The sequence below is a fragment of the Oryzias melastigma genome, linkage group LG19 (assembly GCF_002922805.2).
Source record: "Oryzias melastigma strain HK-1 linkage group LG19, ASM292280v2, whole genome shotgun sequence".
Lineage (NCBI taxonomy): Eukaryota > Metazoa > Chordata > Actinopteri > Beloniformes > Adrianichthyidae > Oryzias > Oryzias melastigma.
In genome coordinates this window covers 10,469,836-10,494,301 of record NC_050530.1, presented here as the reverse complement: position 1 = coordinate 10,494,301, position 24,466 = coordinate 10,469,836, and the positions used below count along the sequence as shown (strand labels likewise).

General features: G+C 36.4%; 1 protein-coding gene and 1 long non-coding RNA gene across 2 annotated transcripts in view; one reads left to right on the top strand and one right to left on the bottom strand.

Annotated features, from left to right (window-relative positions):
• The window catches only part of LOC112154551 (SH3 and cysteine-rich domain-containing protein 2), a 26,394-nt gene extending 3,132 nt beyond the window's left edge, over positions 1 to 23,262 (top strand). Inside the window, exons 2-11 of the mRNA XM_024285573.2 lie at positions 9,219 to 9,591; positions 9,774 to 9,868; positions 15,485 to 15,569; positions 15,684 to 15,796; positions 15,874 to 15,937; positions 18,455 to 18,510; positions 18,602 to 18,690; positions 20,830 to 20,881; positions 21,379 to 21,516; positions 21,661 to 23,262. Coding sequence (XP_024141341.1) covers positions 9,219 to 9,591; positions 9,774 to 9,868; positions 15,485 to 15,569; positions 15,684 to 15,796; positions 15,874 to 15,937; positions 18,455 to 18,510; positions 18,602 to 18,690; positions 20,830 to 20,881; positions 21,379 to 21,516; positions 21,661 to 21,759 — 1,164 coding nt within the window. The 3' untranslated portion in view covers positions 21,760 to 23,262. The remainder of the gene's footprint in view (positions 1 to 9,218; positions 9,592 to 9,773; positions 9,869 to 15,484; positions 15,570 to 15,683; positions 15,797 to 15,873; positions 15,938 to 18,454; positions 18,511 to 18,601; positions 18,691 to 20,829; positions 20,882 to 21,378; positions 21,517 to 21,660) is intronic.
• LOC112154552 lies at positions 20,017 to 20,737 on the bottom strand. Its single transcript, XR_004949755.1, has 2 exons — positions 20,581 to 20,737; positions 20,017 to 20,502 (listed from the first exon to the last, which is right to left on the bottom strand). It is a non-coding gene; the product is annotated as an uncharacterized LOC112154552 (long non-coding RNA).
• Positions 23,263 to 24,466: the final 1,204 nt, after the last annotated feature.

Sequence of the window (24,466 nt, the reverse complement as noted above, 5' to 3'; positions counted from 1 at the left end):
TGCTTTCAGCAATCAGACAATAAAAGTCTGTGAAGTGGGTGTAAATGGTGATAATGCCAGGTGGCTGCGTGCCCTCAGACAGGCCACTCAATATTCAGCTGACATTTTTATGGAAGTGAAATTGCGGCCGTGTTTTTAGTCGGATTTTGTTCCCATCCATCATTTTTCAGACTCTTACTCATCAGATTTTTCTCTTTTGGAAACGCTCCCTCCAACTTCAATTCTGTCCCTCTGCTCGCTGGCTGTCTGATGACCTTTCCTTCATCGTTCCCTCTGCCTGCTCTTTTTACATTTGCGTTTCTGTCCTCATGAATGGTCTCCTCCCTCTATATCAGTGAGACAGTAGGGGGGTGTTTGGAAAATGAAGGGTTGGAGGATAAAAATGAAAAGAAAACAAAACCAGGAATCAGTGGTTTCTAAATGAAAAAGCATTTTATCTGCAGCTCATTAAAACTGTGTGCTATTGTGCTTTTGCCAAAGCACGCAGCTTGTGTTCATTTGCATTTTAAGTATTGTTGATAATTGCAAAATATAGTCTTTTATTAAACAGCAGCCACTCGCTCAGGTTTGGATATAATAAATCAGAGCAGGTGGCATACTCTAAGAATTGTTTCATCTGTCTCAGGAGGATATATCCGTCTCCCAATGTTTTTGCATTTGCAGGATATATTTGTTTTTTGTCAAAGAAATTGAATCATCTTTCTGAACTTTGAAGAAGCTTTGAAAAAAAATACACACAGAATACCATCAAACTGCGAGGGTCCAGTCTCTTTCATATCTGCACAGTGTCATTGCTGTTGAACAGCAGTTCTGATGAGTTACTGGGCTTCAAAAATGTGGCTGATCCAGCAGAGTTCAGGCTCAGTGTCAGGGTTAGAAAGGAGTCAGTGGGGAATAAGGATAGATTTTTCTCACCGACTTTGTCAGTAGCTTACTCCCCCGAAGATTGACTTGAATATAAGTGAAGGAGCCGCTTATCGCTGTAAGGTTTAAACGGGGGGTATTTATTTCGCTCTCTACCCAAAAACGACTCATTTAAGATGCTAATTCCACATCTCAGTTATCTGTTAAAAGGTGGAGAAAGTCAAGAAGTTGGTTAAATACGATAAATGTTATAAAATGACACAAGCAAAAAGGTAAATAATATATTTAACCTTTTCATTGTGCAAATTTAGATCACATTTTATTCTTTTTGTTTAGAAATCATGATAAAATGTTTTATATTTTAAAACTGATTAATAGAATATTTTTTTATTGTCTAGTGGTGCCACAAATGATAGTCGACTAATCACCAATTATTTTCTCCAATTAGTCGACTAATCGGGTCGTGTGCAAACTAGATGTGAAGCACACATCTTAACGATTAGCTTTAACCTAACTAAAACAAGATATATAGCATTACCTTTGATAATGCTAGTGTGAATGCTGTATTGTGAATTGATAGCTGAAGATGATGAAATTGATAGCTAAAATTGCTGAAGCTGAAAGCCAGCTAAAATATTAGTTAAATGCTAAATTAGCCTAAAAAACTGAAAAATGATTAAGTTAGCCAAACAGCTAGCATGCAGTTGAAACATTAGCTAAACTCCAAAATAGCCTAAAAAGCAATAAAAAGCTTAAATTGGCCAAAATAGCTAACATGCAGCTGAAATATTAGCTAAACTCCAAATTAGCCAAAAACTGAAGAAATCCTAAATTAGCCAAAGCAGCTAGCATGTAGCTGAAATATTAGCTAAACTATAAATTAGCCTAAAAACCTTAATAAATACCAAAATAGTCCAAAAAGCTAGCATAAGGCCAATATAACTTTTAACTTTACTACACTCTGACTCCATATAGTATAAAGTAACAACTAATTGACTATTAAATTAGTCGTCGACTAGTTTAATAGTTGATTAGTCGTCAATTAGTCGACTAATTGTGGCAGCTCTATTATTGTCATTATAAAACAAAAATTAGCTAAGAACAACAAGATTTGTAAAAAAGTACAAAATAACCACTACCTTCACCAAGCCAGCATCTACAATATACATTTTCATGCCTCTCCACGTGTTCTCCTTTTATTGAGACCTCAAAGCCCCCAAGCACCAGCCGCATTGATGCTCATTGAGCCAGAACAGCTTTCTATTTGCACAAAAGGTCATCTTAGTTCACTTTTCTCTAAAAACTTCCAAATGGAGCTGTGCCTAACAGGGTCACCTTTAATTCACGGCTCAGGTCAACGTGAGGAGAATGAAGCACGGAGTGAGCTGTGCTTAACAAAACACGTGAACGCAGGAGATGCCATGGATACATTTTTTTAAATCAAAATTGAAGAACTTTATATTGTCAGTCCAAAAATAACTCAAGGTATCTATTTCCAATCCCTTAAACTCCTAGAAGAAAAGATAAAACAAGCGGCTCAGCCTGAGTGGCATTAAATCACAACATGTTTCACTGTCTAGCTGTAGAAAATTTCAATTTTACAGAAGAAATAGAGATTTTTAGTGGTTTGGTTTCATTTGAGCACTTCCTTTTTTTCTATTAATTACAATTTAGATGACTGTGTTTTATCTTCTCATTTTCAATCCGTCACAGACTTTTTCAAAAACTCTCTGTAGAAAAATCTAAAACAGCTTTTTCTGCATAAACCTTTGACAAATCACTTCACAGGGACTTAGTTTCCATACTTCCTTCCAGCTCAGGGGTGGAATGTCTCTGAATTTAGAAAAAACATGATAATACCTGTTTGCAAAATTAGTTTAAAAGGGTTTTTATATAGAAATTGGAAGGTAAAAAAGCGATTTGAGCCACAAGTTGTCAATAAATGCTCAATAAAATATAGTTCAAAATACAGACATTGATCCAATTTTTGTAACTGAAAACAATCAAAAAATGATTAAAAAAAACAGAGAAGTTGATTCTGTAAGTAAAAGTTCTGTCAAACACTAACAAAATAACTTTAATCATTTCTTTGGACTGAAAACACAATGCAACAGCTTTTATTTTATTGTTTTGGCCCTTTAAGAAGTTTTTTTGCATTAAAATGACATAAAAAACATTTATAATAAATGTATATTTGTATAATCCTTTGTAAAGAAATCTCCAAAAATAACACTTTCACAAATGTGCGCTTTAAAATCAGATTAATATCTGTTTAGTCTGTTTTTGTTTTATGTCTACTTATACTGCTTGTCTTCAAAATCTTTAAAATTGCTTGATTTTCCTTTATAATATCGGGCTTTATTTTCTGCATTACTAATGTAGTTATATAATTCAAATCTTTGCTAGGTTGTGTTTTAGCTTCCTGCAGAACAGCACACATGCAGAAGTCCATGTTTACAAATGTAAAAGCACAAGCTTTTAATTCTAGCCATCTTGGAAAAGTTTCATATTAATAATGCATACAATTACTGCTATACTCTTTCTTTAAAGAGCTGTTCCCAGAGTTTCCTTACAGCGTTGCTTTTTAAGTTGAAGAAAAAAAATGAAGAAAACATGAGCCTAGGAGCTTCATTTAAGGAACAGCCAGAAAACTTTTTGTCTGAACACCCACAGAACTCCTCTGAATTATTAATACACCCAAGCATTTCACCCAGCAGCCTATTTTTAGAAGCCTTTGCCAAACAAATCCCAGCAAGACGGAGATGGTTGGATGTTGTAGTATTCACATTGTTTAATAATTGAGGTAGACTGCTCACTTAAATGTGTTTATTCCTTATTTCATTATACTAAAACACTATAGAAAACTTAAAAAAAAAGATGTTAATTCCCATCCGATGGTTTCCAGTTCCACGATCCATAAAACGACCTTTTTCATACTTAAATGTGGAGATTTGCATTCATTAGACATTCTCACTCCTGCTCTTTACATGGAAGGTCGTCACAAGAAAAAACAAGACGCTCCTAATCAATAACCCAATAGCTGCTCTGACTGTGTCTTCCACAGTCCTGCGCCTGTCTAACAAGTCCAACCATGAAGCCTTGGAGATAATGAAGATGGTGGTGCATTTGGAGTGTGATCCACACACACAATGATGATTATTTTTGGGCTCATTAGTCCGTGAACTGTAAACTGGTGATAAGACCTTTTAACAAAGTGTTTCTTCTCAAATCCAGTCGCAGTGAATCCCTGAAACGCCTGTTTGCTTCCAGTGAGGAACGCTTTAGGGACAAAAACTACCCTGTATTCACTGTCATTAGGGTACAATTACTGTTGTGCTGTTATACAGCTCAAAGCTAATGTACAAAGCTGTAGAAATGACATAAAGCTAATCATTTGTGTCATGCAAGTGCTGTACATTATACTTTTAATAATATGGAATTATTTAGGTTTTTTTCTTTCAAAATCAACTAATTTGGTTTCATTTTCGTGCATTTGAGAGTATTAGTTTCTGTGTAATCAGCTACAAGTCTTTTGTTGTCATTTTGACTTCAACTGCCACTATAATTACAACTGTGCTGTTTGGTAACATGGTGTGTGCCGCACTGAACGTGGAGCTCATGCAGCCTTCTCAAGAGAATAGAAATAAATTCACCGACTTAAAGGTAAAGAGTTGAGTCAACCATTGCGACCATTTCTCAGCAGCTTAGGGTCTATCAAATTTTCCACTTAAAAAGATGAGCAACATCTGTAATTTAAACAATGAGAAAAAAAAATCCAGAAAATCCCATTGTCAGATTTTTTTGAAGAATTTATTTGTAATTATGGTGGGAAACAAGTAAGATTTCTGTCTCTCATAGACCTTTAACTTCTTCCATAAGAGGATCTTCTGTCCTCCACTCGTTACCTGTATTAATGGCACCTGTTTGAACTCGTTATCCATATCAAAGACACCTGTCCACAACCTCAAACCTTCATTCTCCAAACTCTACTATGGCCAAGACCAAACAGCTGTCTAAGGACACCAGATGTGATGACTAGTGTCAGAAAAACAAGTCCAGGGTCTTAGATTATGACACAAACAGAACAATACCCACCCACACTTAGCTCTGAACAAAACAGAGGACTATTCTAGGGTTACCTTATAAGAACATCCAATTGAAAAGGAAGGAGTATAAAAAAGCCATCTGCAAAAGTTGAGGTGCAGAAATCATTTTGTTGCAATGCTTGCCTCAAAAGTGCAACAAAACATTAAATTAGCAGTAGCTGGATTTTTGTTCAAGCCTGGTTCATTAGAATGTCAAAATCCTGATTTACAGAACATTTTCCTTTATCATTACTGTTGGTTTTCTTTCATTAGCAGAGGTGTACTGACAGCTTTGTCCTCATCTGTCTTTACTTTATAAATAAACCTCACCGTAACGCAAAAATAGACTGTCTTATTTTACAGACTTGTTTATATAATTAATACCTACAATTACAGATGAGCATTTTAACCAGTCTATTGATTATCTCTTCAACTGCTTACAAAAGACCATAATGTTCTTCCTTTAGTTGCATATATGGTAATTATGTTTGCAACTTTCTCAAGACTAATTTTTATCATTATTCAACCGTGTAATGCCACTTACAAACTGTCTTGCATTAGCATTTTTGCATTTCTCTCTTTTTTTTAAATGCATTTAATCATTTAGAAAGTGTACTGAGGCATTGATTAGTGAATTTGTTGTCTAGTTTTTGATTAAAAACTTTGTTTTCTCTTTTTTTTCTGGAGTGAAAGCAGTCCTTCACTCCAGAGACGATTAACGCAGTCAGACAAGATAAAGCTTCAACAGAGAGAGACATTCATTACTGAACGGGCTAGCAGTCAGCCAAGAAAAGCCTATTAAAAAAAGTATGAAGTCAGCTACCCAGAGAGGACATTTACGACAGGAACCCATTATTGAGTGAACAGAGACTTCTTCTTTCATCACTCAACCTAATTGGCATCTGCAAATTTGTAGCTTAAAGAAGAGGAGCATGCTCAATGTTATTGATTGTTTTCCGTTGGGCAAACACAAACTGGGATTGTGGATCAAAAATGAAGAAAGCGTCATGTAAAAACAGGAAGATATTTAGGGATCTCTTTTAACTGTTTGAATAAGATTTTTTTTTAAACAGAAAGCTGAAAGAAATCCCAAATATCTTCATTCAAGCTCTGAATTTAAGTAATGGTTAAAAGAAATCTGAAAACTGTAATTCAAGTTATTTGAAACAATCATAATTTTGGGGAAAATCTCATAATTTTTGTGAAATGTTTCATATTTATTACATTTGATATGTATTTAAATATCATAATCTTGTCTCACTTTACCTAGTTGTAAAAATACACATCAAACTGAGAGAATAAATGTCTAAGGGAAAAAAAAAAAAAAAAAAAAACTCCAGTTTTGAGGTTCAAAATGCTGACACCATCCGGGTCACAAACACAAGCAGCTAATGAGCCGCTGCTCGCTGTCAGTGATCTGTTACATTATTCCCTCATTCATTAAAGCACTTTTTTGTTGTTGTTGTTGTACAAGTCCACTGGGATTAATGGGACTCTATTTTGATTCTCATTATTATTTTCCTTGAAAACTGTCTTTACTAAGCTTCTTTTTATTAAATTTCTGTGGTATAGATTACTAAAATGTATGACGGAATATTTGGACCATTTTACAAGCAAAAAAGAAGATTTGAATTACGACCTTAAAGTTGTACATTTACGAGAAAAGAAGTTGTAACTGTTAATTACAAGAAGAAAGTTGTATATTATTACTTTAAAAGTAAGGCTAAGTTTCTTTTCAAGAAACTTAAATTTACAAGAAAAAAGTCAAATTTATGAGATAAATCCTTAAATTTACGGGAAAAATTTAACACATTTATGAGCAATGAGTAATAAATTTATGAGCAAAAATTCAAACATTTCAGAGAAAAAAAAATCTAAATTTATCAGAAAAAAGTCGTATATTTATGAGGAAAGTCAAATTCAAGACTTTTCTCATAAACGTTTGAGTTTTTCAATATTTTTTGTTAAATTTTCTAAAATAAATAATACATTTATGACAAAAAAGTCACATTTATGAGAAAGTTATACATTTATGACAAAAAGTAATATGTTTAGGAGGAAAAAGTAATACATTTACAAGGCAGAAATCATAAATTTACGAACTACAGAAATCAAGAAGAAAATAAATCATTCATTTATTATTTTTTAATTTCCAATAAAAAAAATTTTTTTACAGCCCTGCTCGAAGATGAAAGACGTGGAACGTTTTGTGAAGCTTTATTTCCAGAAATGTTAAAAAACAAAGAAATTCTAAACATTTTGGCGACTCAAAATCAAATTATTAGTGAAGCCGGCATTCTAAGGTTCAGTGTTGGTAATTTGGAGCTTCATATGTAAAAGCATGAGCTCAGAGACTCACGTTTATAGAACCATCATGTTATTCTGCTTTTTTCATTCTCATGTGCTGAAGTCCATATGTCACCTTACATCATGTAACTGTCAAGGAACACCAAAAAGGAATAAAAATGGGGTTATATACATCCCCTCCGCCAAGCTAAACATCCCGTTTCAACACAAAATAACAAAGGAGAATGAAAATACTCTGTTACATTAACAAAAAAACTTTGAAAATGGTGGAAAGTGAGCATCTTCAGACGGAAGCATCACAGAGTTTAGGGAGATCTCGTCTTTCATGGCGGAAGAAATGACTGGAAGTGGACAGCTGCAGGGATATCGATGGCTTCATCAACATGCACTGCAGAGATCCTGCAAGCTGCCGATCAATAAATTAAACAATAAAAAAACAAAAATCAAACAAGAGAACTTCCAAACATTCATAACATTATCAATAAACATTCAGTTTACCTGTTGAAATCAAAGACCAAGTTTAGTTTCGTCAGTCTCCTGCTGCACATAATGTGCAATTGCCTGACTGAGTGCTCACTTAGAATTTAATCTTGTAAATTTACAAGAAAAAACTCAAATTTATGACTTTAAATCTCCTAACTTTCTATTTTTGGTGGCCCTTCTCTGTAGTAGAAATGGGGGAAAGAACAACTAACATTTAAACTTCTGAGAATTTTCAATAGGAAAAAAACTGTATCATTTTAAGACAGGATTGTCAAACTCAATCGCACAAGGGGCCAAAATCCAAAACACAGGCCGAACAGGATGAAAACATTTACACTCTAAGACAAAATTTTTATAACTTTAAAACTAACTTTTTAACATTTCACTATTACCTGTGGTAATGCTAGTGTGAATGCTATGAGCTGAATTTGGCAACTGAAGATGCTGAAATACATAGCTATAGCTTGCATTAGCATCAGCTACGCTGATAGCTGATAACGCTGAAGCTGATAGCTGAAACCACTGAAGCTAATAGCCGGCTAAGATATTATCTGAATGCCAGATCAGCCTAAAAAAAGCCTAAAAACAATAATAAAAAAAAAACCTAGGTTAGGCCTAACAGATCATGTAGCTGTAAAAATAGCTAAACTTCGAAATAGCATAAAAAACTGAAAAATGCCTAAATTAGCCAAAACAGCTCGCGTGTAAATATTGGCCAAACTCCAAAACAGCCTAAAAAAAAACTGTTAAAAATAGCCTAAATTAGCCAGAACTGCTAACTCAAAAATTGCCTAAAAATCTTATTACATACCAAAATAGTCCAAAAAGCTAGCATTTTTTTAAACTTTAAACAACGTAATTATACATAATTATGAAAAATAAACAGGCAGGAATATTTTTCTAGAATAAATCAACTTAAACCTTAAACAACTTTCAGTATTTTACTCTCCAGAAAACTATATTTTGTCAAAATTGTACAAGGTAAAAATAAGCGCAAGAAAACATCGGGCCATTAATAAGAATAAAATAAATTGATCTGGAGGGCCGGATCTATCCCTCCGGCCTTGACTTTGACACGTGTGATTTAATAGAAATGAACAAACTTGGAGTTTGAGATCAGGGTATTTTTTTGTTCTCACTACTTCAAAGAAGAATAGATTGTTTTATTCCTGTGTCTATTATAAAGAAGAAACAGCCCTCACAGAAAATGTTAGGAACATTGTGCTCTTGTATTTGTCATGGCACTCAGAAAATGTCAGGAACTGGAAAGATTTAAAAATATCTTTAAAAGCTGAAGCACTAATGAACAGCAAACAGAAGCAGGATTGGCTACTTGCTTGCACTGATATGAAAATTGGGTTTTTGTTGGTAAGTTATCTGCTAAATCTTCTAATCATAGATTGAAAAGTACATCAATGAAGTATTATTGTCATTTTTTCTTGTAGAACATGGTCTAAACCCTTTGATTTCCTCTTCCAGCTGCAGCGCCTGAAGCGCTCCCTGTCCCTCAAATCCGTCATACGCAGCAAGAGCGTGGACAACTTTTTCCAGCGTAGCAATGGCGAGTCAAAGCCATCCTCAGCCCTCATCACTGCACCGCCACCGCCGTCCCCTCCTCCCTTCTCAGAGTCCCCTTTAGGCTACGAGCGCTCTCCTTCCTTATCTCCCTCTGTCAGTCCTAACCCGTCACTGTCGTCACATTCCCCTTCCATCAGTCCTTCACTGTCTGGAAAACTCAAGATCCAGCTGAAGTCTCAGACCAAGCTATTGCAGCCAGGCAAGACCCACTGTTTCCAGGAGCATGTCTTCCGTAAGCCTACCAGCTGCCAGCGATGCAAGCATATAATCCAAGGTTTGTTGGATGAAATACTGTGTTTTTAAAACATCAAATAAATCAAAAATGTCTATTTATAGTATCTATAATGCTGTTATTATTTTCTAAACTATTTTATTGCCATCATTTAGTTGCTTCAACTTGTTGTCAACTGATACTACTAACAGTTTTACATCTTGTATTGTCTGGTGTCCAAACAGGAAACTCCAAGCAAGGTTTGCGCTGTAAAGCCTGTAAGCTGGCAGCTCACCTCTGGTGCTCGTCTGAGCTCTCCCAGCAGGCCTGTAATGGCAAGGTAAGACCTCTTTAGGGCTTTATTTCACCATTAATGGCTTACTTTTTTGCATTTTGCAAAAAGATTGAAATACCTATAGTTTAACACAGGGGTCTGCAACCTGGTGCCCTGGAGCCATAGGGGGCTCTTATTTCCCTCCATTGTGGCTCTTTGGCTTTATAGAAAATTTTGAATAAATATTGGTTTATAGTTTTGGTTTATTATTGTTAGTTAATAAAGTTTTGTGATGGTTTATCATCAGAATGAGCTTAAGATTTTTAAATTACATTTACATACATATATATTTTTAAAAATAACCTTCCACCTAATATTGTCATGTTTATTTTCCAAAGCGAGAGAAGAAAAAGGATGACGGGGCATCGATGTCATGATACAAAATGTAATATTTGACTTGACTGTCTTGCATTTTCAATTCAAGTAAATCTGCAGCAGTTATTTTATTTAGTTTATTTTTATTATTATTTTAAGCAAACATGACCACATTGCATTAAAAATCAAACACTGGGTGGATTTTATTTTGAAAGGAATTTTTAAGTTATTTTGTCAAAAGTTAAAAAAAAAGAAGGCAAAATTAATTCTATCAACACGTGAAGAGTGTTATAATGCAATTATTGTAAATAGTTAAAAGCCACATGTTTTAATTAATGGCTTAATAAGCACAAAAACATAAATAAAGGGTATTTTTTCTGACAGAACTGCAGCTCTTGCTGGGCTTTGGTATAAAAAAATCTGAACTAAATGGCTCTTTTTGCGTTTAAAATTGCAGATCCCTGACTTAACAAAATAAGAAATATTGTTTTTTGTGAAAAAAATGATAAAATTCCTTCTTTTACCTCCAAAATCCACCAAATTTGCAGCCTAACTCTCCTTTTTTTATAACAAGACTTTTTAGCTACACGTTTGACACATTGGTTAATTTATTCTTTTATAAGAGGGTACAATGTGACCCATGAGGAGACAGGTTATTAGGATAACATGCTTAACAGGTCTGGTTGGTTTCACACAGTTATTAAAAATTAAAAGAAGTTTGTTGCTGGCATCTCCCAGCAGCCTTGCTTACCACAGAAAGAAACATAATTAATTACTTTTTTTATACTGAGTGCAATTGTTTCCCAAATGTACAGGGAGTTAGCTTATTCCCAGCAGTGGAAAAAACCCTGAAAATACACAGTGTCAGCAGAACAAACCAGAGTCTGAATGCTGGATTTGTCCCTCAGTTATTTAGTGGGGACCTTTAGTGCAGAAAATATGCTTAGCATTAAAGCAATTAAACCCAATTTCAACCCAGCAGAAATTAAAAAGCAAGACTTTAAATTGTAAAAAACATTTTTTGCTGAATTAAACTTTCCTTCTCTAAAAAATTTGGGGTTGTAGTGGCAAAAAACAATCCCGAATGTAGAAATATGGAGAAATCCAGAGTTTGAAGCTGCTGAAGTTCACATCAACACATGCCAGCACTGTCTCACAGTTTTTTTATCCTTCTGCTGCACGTGCTGATCTTCTCACTCAATGTCCTCCTCTCTTCCTCTTCCTCTTCCTCTTCCTCTTCCTCGTCTGCATTTCCTTCCTCCCCTGTCAACTCTGTCAGAAAATCAATATCTCTCTGTTCCAGCTGGTCTGGCTAATTCAGCGTGAAATTCTGTGTGTTTGAGGCGGGGACAATCCCTGAAGGATGTGATGTGGCCGACTCCCTCGACAAGCCTTGGGGCAGTGTCCTTTGCCATTACCTCACCATTAGCAGTTTGGTGTCGCTTTATGCTGGATAGGTGTAGCAAAAAGTCTGCAAAAAAAAAAAATGCAAAAAAGCACAGCTGCACACTCAAACCAATTACGTTATCAATTATTCCAAGCTTCAGTAGAATTAAATCACTTTTGCGTTATAAGTATTTGCTATTAGTGCTGATTAAACGGCAGGTTTTAAAGTTTTATTAGACTTTTCTATTAAACATGAGGTATGCATAAAATATTTGCTGGTCCAGCCTAGTTTTACATACTAATGCTCCATTCACTTGAAATCTCACCCCAGGTATACCTTTTTCTGTTGTAAAATTGTTCCCAGTGATTTTTAAAAGTGATTATACTGTTTTTACTCAAAATCAAAAGGCCTATGTTGTTTTTTAATACATATTTTCTGCAGCTCAGCAAGACTTTATTGAAAAATTCTCAACTGGGTTGTGGGCAGGACTTTTGGCACGGAAGTTGGGCCCACCAGCCCTTTGTTTTACACTCTCCCACTAGCTTATAGCACCTCACAAGCTTAAGCTAATGTTAGCGTAGCAAAAAAAAAAAGAATGGTGAGCAGTATTGGAACTAGCCAGTTGCACAGTTCTAAGACAGATTCTTGTTAAGATTATTGTTAGATTATTGTTTATTCCAGATTATTGTTAAATTGATGCTTTAAAAGAGAAGGGAGACTTTGGCCCGCCCACTACATATGGCAGTTGCTGCGTCACAAACCCAAACTTTTTCAAACCTCATGTTTTCATCTGGTCTGAAATACCCAGAAACACAGTTTTAAGTTTATTCAAATCCAGTGCGATTTCAACAAGGAAATACTTGAAAAGGCAGTTTTAATCCTAAACTGTCTTGTACAGGGTTTCCACAGAGTCCTAAGAAGTCTTAAAAGTGTTTAATCTATGATTTAAGACATAAAAAGGTTTAAAAAATTATTGAATTTTGATATCTGAGCCTTAAAAATTGTGCTGTTTGAAACTTTCACATTTCTGGTCGAAAATGTAATTTTTTAATCACTGTTATATGATTGATCAAATAATGGAAATAAACAGATGGAGAACAAATCGTTATGCAGCAATTAAATTAAATTAATAAAACGGAAATAGGCTGAGAAATTGGTCTTAATTTTTTATTATATGCATGGCTTTAAAAAGTCTCAAATTTAACTTGAAGAAAATTTTAGGACCCCTTTGTATTTATGTCCTCCATTATGACAAAAATGCTTAAAGAACTTGTTAAAAACAGCAAAAACATGATTAAAATAGTTTTGCCTTTGCTTATTAAACTTCTAGTATACGCCATTTAAATGCAATGCATTTTATTGATATGGTAAACCTTTTTTTTTATTATTTTACAAAAAAATCCAAATAGTATGCATTTGCAAACATAATTTTATGAAGAACGTTGTGCCAAGAGGGAGAAAGAAAGAAAAGAATGTCGTGCCAAATAAATTTCCTATTATCCTCTGCAATGAGCCAAAACTGCAGGTTCTGTACAGATTATAATTGATTAAATATAAAAGAGGGGGGTTTGCCGATGTACCAAATGTTCAGATTTAATGTTGTTTTAAAAAAACTCATCAACTATTTATTCATATAATAAATAAACGAACCAAAGACATGGTGTGCTTTAAAAAAACCTCTTTAACAGTCATAAAATCTTGCATTTCCTCTACTAAATCATTTTTGTCTTGGACTATCAGACACTTTTTAAGGTAAACTCATAAAAATTTTATGTTATCAGAGTTAAGTGTGTACCTCTACGTGTTATCATGCGCAGAAAAGTGGAGTTGTTGCTAATAATATTAAAAAAAAACATTACAGGCATAGTAATATTATTAAACATGGAGATTTTTTTATTTTCGAAACAGCAGATATTCTTTAAAATCCAGATAGATAAAAAGTGAGTTAATTTGCTGTGTCACTAATAGGGAGAAAACACTGACAAATGAAAGCACTAGAAAGTGCTTTCTAGACATCCTCATAGTAGGCTCGTTAAAATTTAACTTTTGTTCTTTCCTGCATAAATTTCAGACAAGCTGGAGCCAATTTCAATCTGGAGAACAGATATCATCCACCAAAGCCTCTTTGTCACAAAATGAGTCTAATTTTATCTCAAAGTCACGCTATGGAGCCAAGCATATTTCTCGTGCTAAAAAAAGCATCGCTCTCATCAAAGCCGTGCGGTATCGGATCTGCTTTGGTTGTTTTATTTGACAGATTCTTGGTGGAGCCTCCATCACATGGATGAAAACAGAAGCTGCATGCTGGAGTTTCTACAGATCAGTGTTAGCACCTGTGTGGACTGAATGATTCTTACCACACAGTCAATGCAGTAATTGATCATATTAACCTTCATGTGTCAAAACGGTAACAAAGCTCGTTTAGAGAGACGCCGGATATGGATCCGTTGTGTAATTTGTTTGTGTTTTTGAGATGATTAGACGTTGAGTCATTACTGTTTGCCATCAAATTGTTATAAAGGGAAACAACACTTTAGCAGAGCCTGCTCATTTATCATTATTACTGTTTTTGTGAAAGCAAAAAAGAGAGATAGTTTAGCATTTATAGATTTCGGTTGTGACCGAAACATGTTTACAGAACCCTTCTCTAGAGATGTCAGTTCTATTCATCGTGTGTTTGGCTCCTTTTTAAAAATGTCATGTTCTGTTTGAATCACATTCTTTCAGTTATAGAGTTTTTATAAAGCTGGAGTGCACTGATCTTTGTCTACGGCTTCACTCAGCCTTTCCTCAGTGGCTGTGTTTACATGGTCACAAGGAACAATCCTCTGAAACCGTGCCAGCAATCATGAATTTGTGTAACCAGACAAAATAATGTTATTCCCACATATTTACATGCATTGCCCGCACAAATCATAAGTACATCCGAGGCTAAATGTTTAACTCGAATCTTTCCTCCAGGTCCGTGTGGCCAAGAAAAAAATCATTGACCATATGGATTTAGAAAATTATGAGTCACTTAAAAATAATGTTAATAACAACAAAAAGATCATCTCCCCTAAAGATGCAGCTTTGTTTGTTTACAACGGACTATTTCCTCTTCTACGGATGTTTCCTGTATTTTAGATACTTCTGCGCATGTCGAAATGATTCATTCTGATCAAAAAAAATTTGAAATACATTTTTTAAGGCCTTCTTTGTGCACAGTTCAATTCTATTCCAATCTTTGATCCGACGAAGGATATTTTGCACATGTAACCAGGTAACCTATCCCTAAATAAACTTCTTTATTGGCTGTTTACCTCTATAAATAGAGCCTTAAAGGTGCTGTCTGTTGACAAATTTTTGACATATTAAAATAAACTTGTTTAATTCTTGAAAATATAGTCAAAAACCGTCTGTGCGCTGCCCCCTACAGGTTGAACTGAGGTGTAGCATTTGAATTTTGTGATCGGTCAAACCATTAAAGTCACGATCTGCAGCTCCAGTAATGATAACAGTCCTGTTCCCCACTCCGCCCCTCTGATTGAATTTTCAAATTTTGGATGTGGGTGGAGTCAGCCTCCAAGTTCCCTGTTTGGTTACCCTTTAAAGTCCCACTCTGAACATAAAAGCATTCCCAGTAGTCTTTGAATTATGAATGGTTCTGTTTTAGCCATAATTTTCAAAACCGGTGTCGTATTTTTTTAGGACTTAATCTCAGTAGTTTGTAGTTTAATTTTCTTTATATGTGTCCTCCATCATCAGCCACAATTACATATTAAAAACCACAAAAACATGATTTTCCTTTGAGTGGGTCTTTTAAAATGTTCTTATTGTGTTACATAAATAATGCTACATCTGCTAACTTGTCTTGTTTTGGTTCTCTTCTGTTACTTGTTTCTCCTCCTCCCTTCGCTGCATCTCCTCTCACACATCAGGCTGGAGCTTTTAAGAGAAACTTCAGCTCTCCTCTGCTGTCCATTGATCCACTGGGTGTGGTCAGAGAGGCTCCTGCTGCCCAGGGTGAGTGATGAAACCACGAAGCAGCCTGGCGGATTGCTGCTTCTCAGAATGTAGATGTGCCCACCTCAAAGCACAGATTTCTGACGGTTGCTGGTTTTATTCTGTGTCTTGTAGAGGCAGACAATGTGATCGTTGATCCAGTGTATGAGGCTCTGCGCTATGGCACATCGCTGGCTCAGATGAGTCGCTCCAGCTTTGGCAGTGTCTCCGAGTCTCCCTGCCACGAGGTAGAAAATGTTCAGCCTCTCCTGTGAATGATGTGAATATCAATGAGGAATATCACATGATATTTTCTTTATTATAGACAGAAAAACTTCAGGAAAAACTAGAAAACCAGCCTATTGCTGAGGAGGAGCAAATTCCAGGAAGTGAGTAATGTTATTTATAATAAAAAAACACATTTTTTGTTAGTTAAAAAATACGAATGCATTTCAATTTGTATTAAAAGGAGGACATTTCTGAATAGTAGAAGTTATTATATAAAAATATATTTTTCAGGCATAGTTTTGTTAAACTCTGATCATCTTTTGATCTTTTTTAAAAACATTCCCAGTTTGCTAGGACTTGAGTTTAATAGAAATTCACCTCTTAGTTGTGGGCATTTGCACAGAGTAGCCCCGCCCCCTCTTCCTCTCCCTGTCGCTAGGAGCATTCATTCATTCATTCATCAATCGTATGCATAATTGCGCAGCCTCGTTCATACTAACGTTTGGTTTTGCTTGCGACTGTCCACAATGACTGCAGATGAACTTCTGAGTGGCATTTATACTTTTCAAGCGATGCAAACGTCTCCAGTATTTATTGTTAACCTGAACGACATCTTGCTCATGCACTTGCTGTGTCTGCGGACGCACTGAGGCAGAGCAGTGTGGTGTGTTTGTCCACTAAGCAGAAGCAGGTAATACAGAGGTGAAAAAAAAAACAGGTGAATTGCATTTTCTACTGCAAGATATATGAGATATAAGACCTTTCCAGTAACTTGATCTATTTTCTATTTGTTTACTCTCTGTCTCTTTGTTTCTGTGTCTGTGTGTGGAGGTAGATATTTCCTAACTTATTCAGTTAAGTTTTCATCATCTGCATTGTTGAAAATGATTTTTCAGGACAGAGTTTTCATTGTGTAATCTAGTCGTATAAAATAAGTTCACATAAAATGCAGCGATTTGCATGTGATAAACTTCCAGTCACAGGTGATGTCATCAGTCGCATTCTGCAGCCACTGGAGCGCTTCCACTCCAATGGCCAGTGACGGTCGGTGAGGTTCATCCGTCAGATTTACAAAGATATGAACCTTACAGAGTAGCTTATTTACTATTTGATTAACAACAACTCAAGTGTGTTGTTTCAAATGTCATTTAAACGTTTTTCCTCAGTTTACAAACTGTAGCATAAAAAAAAAATCACCTAGATTGTTATTAATGACTTACTTTTACTTATAAATGATGCTCATGTGCAGGTCCTTCTGAAGTAACTCATGAATAACCTGTTTGTAGAAGTCTTCCTTTTCTTTCTTCAGCTTTAAAAGTCTCTCCGTCTCAATGAAAATCACTGCATTTAGACACATAGTCCTCCATTTAGAAAATGATGCAAAACAGTATGAAAGAATAACTGGACGGTTGCACTTGACTTTCTACCTCTAATTCTATCATTCTTTAGCTGTGCTGTCACATTCTCTGGGCTCACCAGCACCCTCTACCGTGTGGCATGCGTACTGCGGTGAGGCACGTGTACTATCTGCCTCACCTAGTGCATTTCTAAAGTGCATTTTTAGCAGATAAAAATAGTAAATGAGACACAAACTGGTACCAATGTAATCAGACAGATAGCAAGAAATAGAAAAATTAATTAGTTAAAAGTAAACCGTCTTTTATGATGATAGAAAGACCTGCCTCACCTGCCGATTTCTTGTGTATTTGATCAGGAAACTTGTAAATTTGCTACTTTTTTTTACTGAAGAAACCCACACAGGAAACAGTCTAAAAATGTATACTTAATTTTTAACCCCTGAGACACAAACCGATTACAAACCGCTTTGAAGTATAAACTTTGTCTGATTCACAACAATTTTGAATAAAATGTAATAAAACAGTTTTATTTGTGCATGTCCTCCATCATCAAAAAATGCCACAATTACATGTTAAAAACACCACAAACATCATTTCATTTAAGTGGGTCTTTGAATTTTGTCGTTTGGAGAATAATTTATTTTCCAAACATTAAATAAGCATGTGTGTGTTTTTTGTCATAGTGACTACTTTTGTTTCTCAGTAAATATTTAGTATGTGTCTTTATAGCTCAGCAAATTTGTTGTAATATTATCCAAGCTGTTTTTCTACAGGGCAAGGGGACTTGTCTTCTTTTTTGTCTGTTACGCCAAGATAATGAGGCAATAAAATGTTATAGTTTCACCTTTTTTTACATTAAAATAAAGACTTTATAAGAATAACGAATGATAATAAGACACGGAGCAAGTAAGTCTGCTCTTCAGTGCAACTTTTTTTAAAGAATATAAATCTCATGATAACATGACCTGGAGACAAATTAATCTCCATTTAATCTCCTTTAATAAAAGTGTTAAACATTTAAGCAGCTATCTAAATATTGAAGTGTTTGGGGCGTGCTTTAATGCAGTGAGTATGAAGGTCATCTCTGTCTTTGTGTACTCTGTACTTTTTCTTTTTGCCTTCAGTCCCAGGAGAAAAGATCGTCTTTCTGTGCTTTGCTTGCACTTTACTGTAAATGACCTCCACATGCTCCTTGTCTCTGCTGGTCATTTGTAAACTCTCCTTTTTTAATCGTTCCTCATCTTTTTCTCACTTTTTATGACCTTTCTTTGCCTGAGTCATTTTGTCTTATCCACTCAGTACTTTTCTCTGTCTCCCCAGTGCTCACCCCTCCTGAAAGCGAGAAAGCTGATTCAGAAGACAGGGTCAGCCTGAAGGTGTGTAGTCATCACTGATACACCAAAACAGACAGTCATATCTATTCTAAATCAGTGCTTTCCTTTTATTTTGTTGTTCTTTTCCCTACAGACGCCCAAGCGAGTGCCGGTTCATTCTCTCCACACTTATGTGGCGCTCTACAAGTTTTTGCCCCAGGAGAAGAACGACTTGGAACTACAGTTAGTTTGGTTCTGTTGTGCTCTGTTGGTGTGCGTTTTTGTGGATCAGGGTAGCCTGGTGAGAAAGGACATTCACACACCATCTGCTTCCTCAGCAGGATGATAGTAGGGGTTTGGATGGAAGAATATACTGGGAGGCCAGGAAGGACAAACAGCTGCGCTGACAGAAAAAAACAGTCTTTGTATGTTAGTAGGTGCAGGAAACTGCTGAGTGTGATAGCCCACCTGCAGCTAATGTGGAGGGTACAGTAAATCTGTGAAAGATGTATGGCATGAAGCTCCTCTTCACACTCAGAATCTCTGGAGACGTGTGAAAAATCTCCTGCTTGTTTGCTGCATCATCACAATCTCCTCCTGCATGGAAAATGGTGCTTAAATGTAAACCAATCACACTCACTGGTTGGTCTGAATTCAATCTGGCTGCTGCTTTTTGATCGTTTTTCAATCGTTTGTCAGTAGCAATTACTGATATACCTACAGCGCCCTCTAGCAGTTGTTTGTGGGAAACAACCGCTAAAACCCAAGTAGTTGTTAGTGGTAAAATTCTACCCATTCTCATTCCCAACTCGTATGGTATGGGCCCCTTCACTTTTTGAGGTTTTGGGTGTCCCCAAATCGTCGTTTTTTTTTTTTTGACGTAGAGTTAAATTACGGTTCAGGAGGCGGTACCGGATAGAATAACGGACACAGAACTGATACCAGGTTAGGATAACGTCTGCATCCTGAGACCCCTGATTTGTGTCTGTGACCCAGTACCATGTGGCCCTTGGACCGGTACTGGTTTGTGACCCGGAGGTTGGTGACCCCTGATTTAATGGGAACAGCCAGCATGTCAAAAAACAAGTCGGGGACACCCAAAACGTCATAAAATGACGCCCAGGGCTGCCGAACCATACATTCATAAATGATGAGTTGGGAGTGAGAATGCATTAGAAAATAAAGAAAATATCTATGCTTAAAAAGATCACATTTATATCACTACTGAGTATAAGTCGCACCTTTGGCCAAACTATGCAAAAAAATGGAACTTGTTAATATAAAGTTTTTATTATTTTTAGGGTACAGTTTTGTGTTTTTTGGAAGTCACAAAATTTATCTGAGGAAATGTTCAGCAAGAAGTCTTCTATTTGTATCATGAAAGCTGTGAGTTTTTACGTCTACTAACATTTTCAGTTCAGTTACAAAGCTTTCTTAAACCTCAACACCACACACAATGTCATGACTAAAAGTAAGTTGAAGCTATGTGGTTTTAGGTTCTTTTTCCATTATCATCCATTAAAGGTTAATGTTGCAAGTGGAACCATAAAAACATGGGAGGCAGGCGTGTTCAAATAAATTGACAGTATTTATTTGTTACAGCATTCCTGGTCTTTAAAAGGTTTCACTGTTGTCCTGAGCCGAGATAAAACAAATGTAAGGCAGCAACTTGCTGCGAGCACTAAAAACAGTTTAAAAGGATAACAACGGTAAAAAACTTATAAAATGACAAACACCACACACATGCACATGCTAAAAACTAATCGGCTGGCAAACAGAAATTACAGACCCGGAAGTGACCACAAATAAAAAATAATAAAAAAATGTAAAAGCAGTTAGTCTGCGTCTTGCAGACTAATTGGAGTAAAAAAAACTAAAAACACAATATAAGAAGGACAGCAGGTAGCGGTATGATGACTGGGGAATAAAAACAATCAGTTGTTAAAATACCCAGTTCTTTAAAACATCAAAAGCAATAAAATACCGCATACCTGTGGTATCGAGGACCCACACTCAGTCATTTACCCTGTAGGTCTACCTTCAGATACTGCAGCCCTGTCATAAAATACATACATTCAAAATATGTAAAAAACAATAATAAAAACAAACATGGTTAACAAAAAACAAATTTACCCCAGTGGCTCACAGCTGCTGCACAAACAGCGTGGGCCCAGCAGTCAACCTGGCCACCCACAAGAATCTGGCACTGCTGGGCAGCCCCGCCCACTCCTATTTAAAGGGGCCTTAATGGAAGAGCCACACCCTACAGGTGTCACCCATCACATTAAGATGGAAAATTCCTAAGAAAACACATCAACAGACCTTTTTGTAATTTTAAGATGGTGTAATTAGGTGTGTTTTTACTCCATTTGTGCTTTGCAGACCTGGAGACAGAGTTCAAGTTACAGATGACTCAAATGAAGATTGGTGGAAGGTAAGCATCAGAAATATACTGTTTTTTAAATTATTTTATAATTTTTTTGCTTTTCTGAGCACATGCTTATCTAATTAAAGCATAACTGTGTTTTTATCTATGTAATCTTTGATAACACCTCTTAAAATAGTAGATATATGTGAACTAATTGTTATTTTCATTCTCAAAATTGAGTTATTCACATGTTGTCTACTTAAGTGATCAAATATTCCAAATTTCATGAGGGTTGTTGTAGGTGCTGAAACTTTTATATCAAGTTTTATTATTCGGTAACTGAAAAAAGTGAAAAATTTGAAGTAAAGTCATTCTTAACAATTATAATAAAGGTGTCTTCGTCTAGTAGACATGCCATGCTTCCTTTTTTTCTACAAAGTCATTCGTTTTTCATTTGGACTTCACTTTTTATGTTTAAAAATGCAGAAATAGTTGGAGGTTTTGTTCTAAAACACTAAATAAAATCAGCTGACTTCATGTTTTTGTGGCTGTGTGTTCACCAGGGGAAAAGCGGACACAAGGTGGGATTTTTCCCTGCTAACTTTGTGCAGCGGGTACGCCCAGGGGAGCGGGTGTGGAAGGTCACTGCCGGTTTCCATGGCAACCGAGACAAAGGCCAGATGACTGTAAAAGAAGCCCAGGTGATCGTCATCTCTTTATGCATGCTGCATTTTTTTTTTTTTTTTTTTTTTNTATGCTAATGAATGTAGAAACTGCAGAGATTAGAGGACAGGCTGTTATGGCTTTGTGTCAAAAACTTTACTCCTTTTTACTTCCTGTTTCAGATTTGTGTTGGTAAAAACGAGGACATTGACGGCTTCCTCCGGCTAAGCAGCGGAAAGAAGCGAGGCCTGGTTCCTGCGGATCACCTGATAGAAATATGACCGAGGCGAACCTCTCCTTGACCTTTTATCTGATATAGGAGTTTGCATTGATGGAGGATCGCTCAGCACTCCACTGACGACCGTCCACCTCCAGCTCTCCAAAAAACACGGCAGTAACTTAGCAGCTTGAGTGGATGAGAGCGCGCGGCTTCGCTTTCCGCTGCAGCAGACTAAAGAGAACTTGAGACGCGATGGAGCATCTTCACAGCTACTTTCCTGTAGCACAACGTCACTTTTTTGTGTAAGAGAAATGTAGCATCGGATTGAAGAGGCGTACAAGAAGGCCGGTTACCTCACTTAGCCATCTTCACTGGCCAATATTGTGATAGCATGTTAAACATTTGAGTCAGAAGTGAGCAGCCTGTGTTCATCTCACTGTTTGTGCAGAGAAATCCACACATGCTGATAATTGTTCTTGCTTTTGCAAACACCTCTAAGCTAAAAAGATGCTATATTTGTGTGTTTTTTTTCTCTGTTGATCAACTCGTGCACGTTTAATGCTGTAAAACATAATATGCATCCATGTCACTTCAGTAAATCAGGTATTTATCTGCATAAAAACACAATCTCTTCAGTTTTGGTCTCAAGAAAGTCAAACTTTCTGAAGCAAACGTTTAAGATTTAAAAATAATAAGCATACTAGGAGTTTTTATAGTGTAAGATGAGAAAACACAAAAGAAATGAACACACAGGACATGTATTTTCCCCTTCACGGTGACATTTGAAACCTGCCCCCTGTCGCGACACCCCGACTGCCCTTCATCTGAAACGTGTCCTGTTACATTGTGTGTATTTTTAACAACTTCAATGATGTGAAACCAGCGAGAAAAGAAATAGAGCAAGAGAAAAATAAGACAATTCAGCTGGATTTTTTGGGAGATTACTTTTTTTTTCAACTTTTAATTTTAAAAAAGCAATTTACCAAACAAAAATCTTTCAAATTGCTAAATTTAGGTCTGGGTGAAAAGACGGTAGAAAGCTCAATCGCCATACTCTACACAATCTACTGCTGTATCAAATATACGGAAGCAACAATGCAATGGCAATAACTGTATGCACAAACAACTAACTGTAAATAACCGTAATAAATGACTGTACATATATGTCTGCTCTAAACAATACTCCAATAGGTCTCAGGAGCCGACTGAGGGCATTACTTCATTTTACTGTTCCACTTGTCTTAATTATTTATTCTATTTATTTATGCTTCTGTTTCCTTGAATATTTTTTGTCCACACAACTCTTTACAGATACTATGCACAGCAGCTTTTGCATTGCACTTTTTTTTTTTCAACCCACAGCAAGATTGGAAGTTGTGTTTCTGTTAGCGTTTGTTCTTGAATCAGTCCACACCACGCTACTTCAGAACATTATACTCAGAGTAGAAGCTGGATCGGATCAGGATCAGTATGATATCTTCACCTCTCTGCACACTGCCTGGCTAGTTCTCTGCATGGGTAGCTGCCTGGTGATCTAACTCAATAAAATCAGTTAATCTCTCAAGCTGTGTGGTTTTTTTATCAGTGGATTTGCTGGCAAATGCTTTTATTCTGAAAGGGAAAGAGGGAAACTGTATTTATTCACATTATTTTAACCATTAAGAGCAAACATGATTAGACTTTGGTTTTATTAGTTCATCAATAAGGTGTTAGTCGCTCTTAATGCTACATAAATGATAGTTTTTTCGATCAATTTTAGATAAATCCAAAAATGACAAAATAATCAACTCTAAATGAAATCCATTTGCAATGTGAAGGCCGTGCACGGAGCCGGCCCTGTGCTGTGTTCTGTGCGTCCCTGTTGTGGTGCAATCGTGACCCAGTTCTGTTATCAGACTGGATCAAACGTGTTCCTCGTCTCCGTGGAGAAGCAGACAGAATCGCTTGCAGCTGGCAGTACATCAAGCCAGTCGTACATTTTATAAATTTGCTGACTTTGGAGCTCAAGATGCTGCAGTGCTCCAAGATTGTCGTACACTTGAGCTCCTTTTCTCTCATTGCAATGAGCGGAACAATAAAGCTTTCCTTCAAAATCCTCTACAGAAAATCAAGTTACTGTGTCCCCTCCAAAAATAGATTCTTACACCCATACAAACAATTTAAGCTTTTTAGAATATTTTCCAGCACCTGGAAAGAGCAAAACCTGGAGTCACATCTGCACGTTTGCATCTTTAAAAAGCTGGTCAGCAGCTGCTAGACATCTTCTCAGCGGTAATCTCAGCTGAAGAAACGTGAACAGGCAGCAGAAATATAGCAACAATGCACATTCTGAAGGTTAATCCTGGCTCAAAATAGCATGTGATTACACAGTCAGGCAGCAGGAAAGAAAAGGGCTGTCAGAGAAAAATAAGGCTTAGTGCTTCTTCCTGACAAACCTGGCAGACCCCCGCCGCATTAAACACCAAAAACAAATCATCTCTAACTTCCTAAGAGTCTGCATGAAAACCATCATGTATCTGTGCGGCGTTTGGATGCAGACTCCCCACACGCTTAATGAACAGAGTTGGTATCTGCTGCCTCAGCTTTGCTCTTTCCTGCAGGTATGCAAAACGCTTAGGTGGACTGAGACCGGAGGGAGGCGGGAGGATGATAGTAAATTCTGCTCTGGCGGGATGAGAAGCCTGTGGCGAGATTCCTGTGCTGAAGATCAAATTTGAGAAATGCTGCATGAGCCAAAGCTGCATAATTTAGTAAAATACTCACCAGGA